The sequence below is a fragment of the Phyllobates terribilis genome, unplaced genomic scaffold (assembly GCF_046119375.1).
Source record: "Phyllobates terribilis strain yellow unplaced genomic scaffold, ASM4611937v1 Scaffold_5__5_contigs__length_657084704, whole genome shotgun sequence".
Taxonomy (NCBI): Eukaryota; Metazoa; Chordata; class Amphibia; order Anura; family Dendrobatidae; genus Phyllobates; species Phyllobates terribilis.
Window position 1 is genome coordinate 639,134,203 of NW_027362765.1, and position 9,754 is coordinate 639,143,956.

Sequence of the window (9,754 nt, forward strand, 5' to 3'; positions counted from 1 at the left end):
CTATATCTATCTATCTATATATATATATATATCTGATTGACAGTCTGCTGCCACTACAGTTAGTCACTCCCCGTCAACAGATCAGAGCAGAGTAAAAGACAGTGCTTTGTCGAAGTGACATCAGTGGAGAACGCTGAATCACCGGCAGGAGCGGTCTGTGACCGCTATGTGCCAGGAGAGATGGTCATGACAGGCAAGTAGGTAACAATTATGGTAATTACCTGCCAGTTACTTTTTAGTAAAGAGAAAAAAATTGTCCTGGATAAACCCTTTAATTACCAGGCCTAGGTGAAGATAAGAAGGGCTATATCGGTTCTGGGGACATTTGTATTCCAGCAGTTCAGCACAAGGCCACATAAGACATTTACATACTGAAATTTTAAGATACTTTATTTCAGGACCTCATCATGATAATACCTCAGAAGACATGATCTGCTGGGTGTTGCTGAACCAACTTAGGACATTACCCAAAAGTAATGTAGTAATTGTTTATAGTAATAACACATGACAAGTCTCATAATATATACAGCGGGTGAAATAAATATTGAACACATCACCACTTTTCTAAGTAAATATATTTGTAAAGGGGCTATTGACATGAAATTCTCACCATATGTTGGTAACAACCGATCCCATCCACACAGGCAAAGAAATCAACCATAGATGTCCATAAATTAAGTTTTGTAATAACGAGAAATAGCACAGGGAAAAAGTATTGAACACGCTTACAGAAATGTATTTAATACATCGTACAAAAGCCTTTGTTGGTGTTGACATCTTCAAGACGCCTCCTGTATGAAGAAACTAGTCGCTTATTTTAGTCCAGTGAAATTTTGGCCCATTTGTGACGACATAGCTTCACCTTGGCCACTCGTGCGGGGGGTGAATTATTCTTAATTCTGCCAGATGTATTGTTCCTCTGTTCATTAGGTCATCTGGGGTTTTTGGCATAAATTGTAAAATTATAAATTGTGACCTAAAGTGTATTTTTTGCTGCCAAAAATATTGGAACCTTGTACCTACACTTTAATTACCCCAACATGATCCGACCTCCTGCACGCTGGTTGGTACAGTTATGAAAGCCATGGCTTATCATTCGTGAGTATTTAATACCAGAACTGTGTGTTGCTTATCATGCTTATGCCATCACGAGTACAAAAGTACATGTACATTTATAAACGAGAGGGGTCCAATAGTGTCTCCATTGAAAAATAGATCTATTACAATATGCATGACCCCAACAGTCAGTTTCCATGACACTAGTTTAATCTGAATTCAGACTCTGATGTTTTAAGTATTTTTTCCGAAGATTTATCTGTAGATGTTTTCATGTAAAACTAAGTTTGGATTAATAGTCTACAAATAATTACTTGTGGTAATACATCACATTTTTCTTTTTAACAGATTTGACTAGGGCTACTTATGAACTTGGAGAATTTTATTCACCTTTATCTTCACCACTCTATTTGAAGAATAACCATGTTTTTCATACAGCAGTCCAGGAAGTAAGATGTCCATCAATGGGTGAACTTAGCTTGATACGCCATCAGGACATTTTTACCAAGAAAGCAACATCTAGTGAGGCAAGACTGGGGACTTGTCCATCCACATGTCACATAGAACAAGATACACCAGATAACTTTGGGAGATTATGTAATGAGGATGACAATGCACCAAAAAAGTCCAATAATTACAACCACCCTATATTTTTGGACCATACATATGCAATTCCTGCCCAGAAAAAAATGAAAAGAATCCTCACAGATGCTAATATTCTTACACCCACGAATACACAGGAGTTTCTTACTTCCCAATTTAAGGAGGAATCCGTGTTATATGATGAAGGAAGGGTTACATACACTGGCCTGCATACTCCACTGGATCCGATACAATACAACACTGTCCACATTAAGGAAGAACCAATGTCACATGAGGGAAATCCCAGTGTCACAGATTACATGCAAGAATATCACTGTTCATATATTAAGGACGAACCAGTCTCATATAATATATCAAATCTCACAGACATAGACTTTTCTACATCAACAGAACTTGCGCAGGGTCAGTTTCATATTAAGGAGGAACCAAGCTCATATATTGGAGACTACACTGAAAATACAGCCATTAACACTCCTACATTCCATACACACCATCATACAGCTCATCACTTTCAAGAGGGACAGCCATCAGAAATTGACATTTATTTACCAACAGACACAGACCAGGTAATTAGTAGCAAAGATATCCATCGAAGACGTGTTCATCAAAAGAGAAAAACAGACCAGCCATTTTTATGCACTGAATGTGGGAAAAGTTTTCTTTGTAAATCTGGACTTTCCACACACAAAAAAATCCACATGTTTAGGAAACCGCACACTTGCACCGTATGTAGTAAAACTTTTCTCAGTAAGGCATCTCTTGGAAGACATCAGATGATTCATTCTGGAGAACAATATTCATGTGAAAATTGTGGAAAGTGTTTTTCCAATGCAACAAATCTCAATGTTCATCAAAAAATCCACACAGGGAAAGGCCCGTTTTCCTGTGCCAAGTGTGGAAAACGTTTCCTCAGTAATGCAAATTTTATCCGGCATCAAAAATTTCATGGACTCGAGAAACCATTTTCTTGCTCAGAATGTGACAAATGGTTTTCCAGCAAGTCTGAACTTGTTGACCATCGTAGACTTCACTTGTCAGAAAAAACATTTTCCTGTCCTAATTGTGGGAAAACATTCATTAAAGTACAAAACCTACTGAGACATCAAAGGCTGCACACTGGGAAGAATCCATTTTCTTGTTTAGAGTGTGGTAAAATCTTTACAAGTAATAACTATCTTATACGCCACATGAAGCTGCATACAAGTAAGAAGACGTCATACCCTTGTGCAATCTGTGGAAAATTTTTTAACAGTAGTTTAGATCTTACTATACACCAGAGAATCCATGCAAGAGGGAAGCCAGGGACAAATTCTGAATGGCGGAAATGCTTTATCCGTAAATTAGGCTTTGTTATACATCAGAGAAACCACGCTAAAGAAAAGCCTTACTCATGTACTGAATGTAAGGCACGATTTATGAAGAAAGGTAATTTGTTCCTTCACCAAAAAGTTCACAGTGGAGAGAAATCTGAGCACTTAGGATGAAAAATGTAGTATATTTACTATAGTATGGATATTCTCTTTATGTTGAATATTTTATTATTACAAGAACAGTTATTAATGTTATTTAGATGCATTGGTCTCTGCATTCACTTCTTTGGGTAATAGTGACCAAATACATAATTCAGTGTCATGAAATAGTTCCTTGAAGGGAATCTGTCAGTAGAATCAACCCTTCTAAGCCATCTATTTGGGCATATAGGTCCTAAAAGGTGAATAAAATGTTACATTGATATCTGTGATGCGATGTCTTATTCCAGATACATTTAAGGAGAACCCATCAGCAGGATTTAGCACTATAAAGTAAAGCCATGGCCATAATTGCACAGTGATGCTGATTAAATTGATACCTGCGGTGAAGGAATTCGATCAGTGGTTGTTGTTTAATTATATAATTAGAAGAAAATGTTAAAGACTATCTGTGCATCTTGGCATCCTTGTGGGTCTGCAGCAACTTTTACGTGCAATAAGTGGTTGTGTTACACATTCCTGGCCAGGTGAGCAACTCTCCTTATCTTTTGCAACTATTTACCTGGATAAAGACTCTATTACACTATTGTCTTTCCAGTTTGCTCTCCTGATCTGCATTGGAAGAAGAGTGTCAGGCACTACATGTCTCACACTGGTAACTACCCCTTTCATCTAAAATAATCTCTAGAGACAAGCTCTCAGGGAGATCTATGTCCGACCCATTGATCTTAAAGAGGGCCTATCTCCTTTACACATACTATGGTATATTACAGTAAGGAGACTGTAGAAATAAATAAACATGAAATAAATTACTTTTGGAAGAATAATGACTATTCTGACGTGAATTATGTTACGAGAAAATCAGTTTATGGGAGCGGCCATCTTGGGATTGGCAGCTCAGCATGCTGTTATGAGACACGCCCCCAGATTCCAGGCTGGTTGTTAGGCAGCGCGTCTGCTCAGCGGCTGTTTAGTGACAGTAACAGCTCATTTACCAAATAGTACCTTCATAGAAACACTGAAAGTGTATATAAAGGGGCTTTATATCTATACTGTATATACTGTGTGTAGACCCAGAGAAAAGGCTACAGAGTAATTTTTCCTATATACACTGCTCAAAAAAATAAAGGAAACACTTAACACACTTAAACACAATGTAGCTACAAGTCAATCACAATGTGAAATCAATCTGTCAAGTAATGAAGCAACACTGATTGTAAATCAATTCCTCCTGCTGTTATGCAAATAGAATAGACAACAGATAGAATTGATAGGCAATTAGCAAGATACCCCCTATAAAGGAGTGGTTCTGCAGGTGGTGACCACAGACCATTTCTCTGTTCTCATCCTTTTTGGCTGTTGTTTTGGTCACTTTTGCATTTTGTCACTGCTCTCACCCCTAGAGGTACAGTAGCATGAGGCGGTGTCTACAACCCACAGAAGTTTCTCAGGAAGTGCAACTCATCCAGGATAGCACATCAGTGAGAACTGTGCAAGAAGGGTAGTTGTGTCTGTCAGCGTGGTGTCCAAAGCATGGAGCCGATACCAGGAGGCAGGCCAGTACACCAGGAGAGGAGGAGGAGGGCAACAACCCAGCAGCTAGACCTCTACCTCCTCCTTTGTGCAAGGAGGAACAAGAGGAGCAGTGCCATAGCCCTGCAAAATGACCTCCAGCAGGCCACTAACATCCATGGGTCTGCTCAAACTGTCAGAAACAGACTCCATGAGGGTCTGACGTCCTCAAGTGGGTGTTGTGTTTACAGCCCAACACTGTGCAGGGCGATTGACATTTACCATAGAACACCAAGATTGGCAGGTTCGACATTGGCGCCCTGTGCTCTTCACAGATGAGAGCAGGTTCACATTGAGCACATGTGACAGAGTCTGGCGACGCCGTGGAGAATGTTCTGCTGCCTGCAACATCCTCCAGCATAACCGGTTTGGCAATGGGTCAGTAATGGTGTGGGGTAGGCATTTCTTTGGAGGGCCGCACAGCCTTCCATTTGCTCGCCAGAGGTACCCTGACTGCCATTAGGTACCAGGATGAGATCCTCCGCCACATTGTGAGACCATATGCAGGTGCAGTGGGCCCAGGGTACCTTCTGGTGCATGCCAATGCTAGGCCTCATGTGGCTTTAGTGTGACAGCAGTTTCTGCATGATTAAGGTATTGATGCTTTGGACTGGCCTGCCTGTTCCCCAGACCAGAATCCAATCAAGAACATCTGGGACATCATGTTTCGTTCCATCCACCAACACCACATTGCACCACAGACTGTTCAGGAGTTGACTGATACTTTAATCCAGGTCTGGGAGAAGATCCCTCAGGAGAACATCCGCCGCTTCATCAGGAGCATGCCCAGGTGTTGTAGGGAGGTCATACAGGCACATGGAGGCCACACACATTACTGAGCATCATTTCCTTGTCTTGAGGCATTTCCACTGAAGTTGGATCAGCCTGTAATATGATTTTCCCCTTTGATTTTGAGAATCATTCCAAATCCAGACCTCCATGTTATATTAAGCACTACCCCAGCAGGCTGTCTTCAGAATATCTGAGCTTCAGTACTGGACAGTGTGTGGGGGGAATAGGCAAGAACATGGTGCAAGGCTTTACCACAGAAGAGGGAGGTGGATGGAGGAAACCAGGGGCTGCACTCTAGCTCACTTTCTGGTGAGTTATGGAGAGAGTTACAGGACCCAGAGCTGATTGTGCTGTAGCAGCAGATGTAGAGCAGGATCGCTGGGTTACTGCTGACTCACTGGCAGGATAGTTACCAATGTATACAGCAGCCAGCGATCCTGCTCGGCATCTCCTCTTACCCCTAACTGAGCAGCTCTAGTATTACTTACAAAGCGCAGACTGCTGCTCACTTTTCTTGATGCAATGCATCATGGGAGAGTGATGTCCGCACAGCAGAGGAGCTTGGGGAATCCCCTGGAGGCGACATCAGGGCTCAGTTTAATGAGAGGCTTCTGCCAAGAAAGGGAGTTTTTCTCCCACTTGGTATATACCTTGTTATATAATTTTTTTTTGTCACATTATTGATATTTTTACTTGTGCTTTTAAATTAAGTACTAAAAAATTTAGTGATAGGTTCACTTTAACATTGACATATTAAAAAAAAACATGTATTACTCTGGAATAAGACATCGGATCACAGGTATCAAGACATCATTTTAGTCGGCTTCCTATGACCTCCATGCCAATATAAACGGCTTAGGAGAGCTAGCCCTACTGACAGATTCCCTTTAATGCTCACATTTTGTACTTGTTTTCACTTTTTTTTCTGCTAGAATTTTGCTGTTAGTCTTGCATTGCAGTTAATATCCGAAGTCTAGCTTATGACCTGTTGGGATGAATAGTGAATTGGGGTGTGACATTGGTTCAGGTATGTGGTTGAGTTTGTTCTTTACCGACAAAAAAGGGCCGCTGGTTGTAGAAGAAGCTGCTGCGTAAGGGAAACTTCTGACATCTATTCTGAAGGTAGACTAAGGGAAATATCAAAAGTTATACATCCCAAACAAGATTAAATGAGAAGGCAGAAGTAACGTTGGGGTTTTATAAACATGTAACCAAAACATGTTGCCCAAGTAATGCCTGAATACTGCAGGGCTTGATCCAAAGGTCTTTTATTTCATGTTCTTAATATTAAGGCGTTATCTTTCAAGCAATTACTAAGGTTGCTTTGGAAGCATTTCTTGAAAACTGCCCCAGTTGCTGCCAATATGTTTGTAATTGTTACTGATGTATCCTATTTATAATTGTGTTCATTCATGTAATAAGATGTGGGGTTTCCGCTCACAAGTAGACCAGCACAGGCACAGGTCTTGTTGCAAACACAAGGTAACTTTTATTGTGTTTTTCCGCACTTCAACTGAAATTGCCTTTTTCAGCACAATAGGATATAACAAACAGTTTTTTCTTCAGACAAAACAAAGTAACTGTAATGGTCTAACCAATCTCTGTAATGCATGCAGTAGGAACTCAAGCAGCTTTAAACGCTTTTACTAATAAATACAGCTGTTTCCCTCCAGCAAAAAATACACACACAGCTGTCTCAGCTGCTTATTATTAGGCCTTTAAGGCCTGGGCTGGAGTATAGGAGAGACCTTTCCCAGCCAGGCTCTCTAATCACTCCTAAATCCCAGACCCGCAATCAACTCAAAACAAGCTACTCGCTAAACTAGTGTTACTAGTACAGACTTTCTGGGATTTACATCACCGAGATCAGCCACCTCTGTGATTTATACAGTCGTGCTCAAAAGTTTGCATACCCGGCAGAATTTTTCCTTTATTGACCTTGTATCAGAGAATATGAATGATAACGAAAAAAAAATTTTCTCCACTCACGGTTATTGGTTGGGCGAAGCCATTTATTGTCAAACTACTGTGTTTTCTCTTTTGTAAATGTAACGTTTATGGTTGTGGCCAAAAAGTTCTATTTTGGTCTCAACACTCCATATTACCCTTTTCCAGAAGTTTTGAGGCTTGTCTCTGTGCTGTTTGCCGTATTGTAGGCGAGATACAGTACTTTGTGGCATTTGTGTAGTAATGGCTTTCTTCTCCCGACTCGACCATGCAGCCCATTTTTCTTCAAGTGCCTCCTTATTGTGCATCTTGAATCAGCCACACCGCTAGTTTTCAGAGAGTCCTGAATTTCAGCTGATGTCATTTGTGGGTTTTTCTTTGCATCCTGAACAATTTTCCTGGCAGTTGTGGCAGAAATTTGTGTTGGTCTACCTGACCGTGGTTTGTTTTTTTTACAGAGCCCCTGATTTTCCATTTGTTAATTACAGTTTTTTATGCTGCTGACTGGCATCATCAATTCCTTGGATATTTTTTTGTATCCCTTTTCTGTGTTTTATATAGTTCTACTACCTATTCCCGTAGATCCGTTGACCATTCTTTTGCTTTCCCCATGACTCACAATCCAGAAACGTCAGTGGCTGGATGAAAGATGCAAGAGTCTGTCTGAATCCCAGAAACTCACAGATGTTACCTTTAGTAGCCATTCAAACCCATTTGTGACAAATTCTGTGCATGTTATCAGGCCAAAATCACCTGGGTATGTGAACTTTTGATCAGGGTCACCTGGATGTTTTTGGTTGTCATTAAGATTTAAAAAGAGAAAACACAGTAGTTTGACAATAAATGGCTTCACCCAACCAATAACCATGAGTGGAGAAAAAGTTTTTTTGTTATCATTCATATTCTCTGAAACAAGACCAAGAAAGCAAAAATTATGACTGGTATGTAAACTTTTGAGCACAACTGTACATGCTGTCAACTACTTTACCTGACGCCTTCTTACAAAGGCTTCAGCTTTGGAGAAATATCATCATTGGTGTGAAATTAGCATCTCTTTCTGCGGTTATAAGAAGAATAAAGCATCTTGCTTATTTTTATCATTGAGATTTGCTACATGTATGTAGCTATTATAATTGCCCTTCTGGGTATTTTTGGGCCTTTGATATACCAGGAATATAACCTGTTCAGAACTTAATGTTTAGAATTAATTTTTTGCTTTTGTATTTTTCACTAGATTCAAGTATAGTGTAATGAAAATGACTATATTCTTTATACATTGCAACATTTCTTTGTTAGGACTAATACAGTCTAAAAATAAAATCTTGATTTTGTTGAAATTTATAGCTTATTCTCGCTGGAATGCTTCTACATATCACATGAATATTGCTTTTCTAGAGAAGAAGAGGACATGAACTCTAGTGCTATCTAGTGAAAGTAGCAATCCTAAAAGTCAATATTGACTCTAACAGGCCTTGCCAAGTGACTTGGGATAAAAGCAAAACCAGAATCTGTTTGCAGATATGGTGTTTTAGGGTGTTGCTTTTCCACAGTGCAAAGATTAAGATCTGATTTGGCTGTATGAGAGGCTTCTGACTGATCTAATATTTCTCCTTGTGAAAAGTGACATGCCAGTGTTAGGATGCTTATAAGCCATGCAATGCTCCTCTGGGAAATTAAATATGTAAATTGCCTCTTCAGTGAGGAAGAAGACTAGAACTCTAGTGCCACCTATTGGAAGTAGCAATCCTACAAGTCAATATTGACCCTTTAACGAGCCTTGGCAAATTACATGGGTAAAAGCCAGACCATATCCCTGTGATTCTGAGATTGTGTATCACATTGTACTTTGTTTTATTTTGATATGATTTGCATTTATTTATGAAAATAACATTTGAGGCAAATTTTGAAATATTCTAAATTTTCAAACTGACTCTTTATGCCCTTAAAACAGATAACAATACAACTAACATTTACCATATGTGTACTTTGTCAGCATTAATTTTTTAAATTACTTTTTTTGTTAGGATTAAAAGTTTAGCAGCAATTTTTAATTTTTTTCAACAAAATTTACTAAACCTATTTTTTTGTGACCACTTCATTTTTAAGAGCCTATGTCAAAAAACTAACAAACACCCCATTTTAAAAACTGCACTACTCAAGATATTTAAAACTGCATTCAGAAAGTTTGTCAACTCTTCAAAGTATTTCATAGGATTGAAACCAAAATGCATCACAGAAAAAAAAATAAAGCCTTACCAACACCAGGTCAGATTACCAATGCACTAGCAGGATGCAGCAGGCCTCCATGATAAAGA

The 9,754-nt window shown here is 39.4% G+C and overlaps 1 protein-coding gene across 1 annotated transcript in view; it reads left to right on the plus strand.

Annotated features, from left to right (window-relative positions):
• Positions 1-9,186, plus strand: part of LOC141273816 (uncharacterized) — a 51,075-nt gene extending 41,889 nt beyond the window's left edge. The window contains exon 5 of the mRNA XM_073686193.1: positions 1,405-9,186. Within this exon, the coding sequence (XP_073542294.1) occupies positions 1,405-3,143 (1,739 nt within the window). The 3' untranslated portion in view covers positions 3,144-9,186. The remainder of the gene's footprint in view (positions 1-1,404) is intronic.
• The last annotated feature ends 568 nt before the right edge of the window (positions 9,187-9,754 follow it).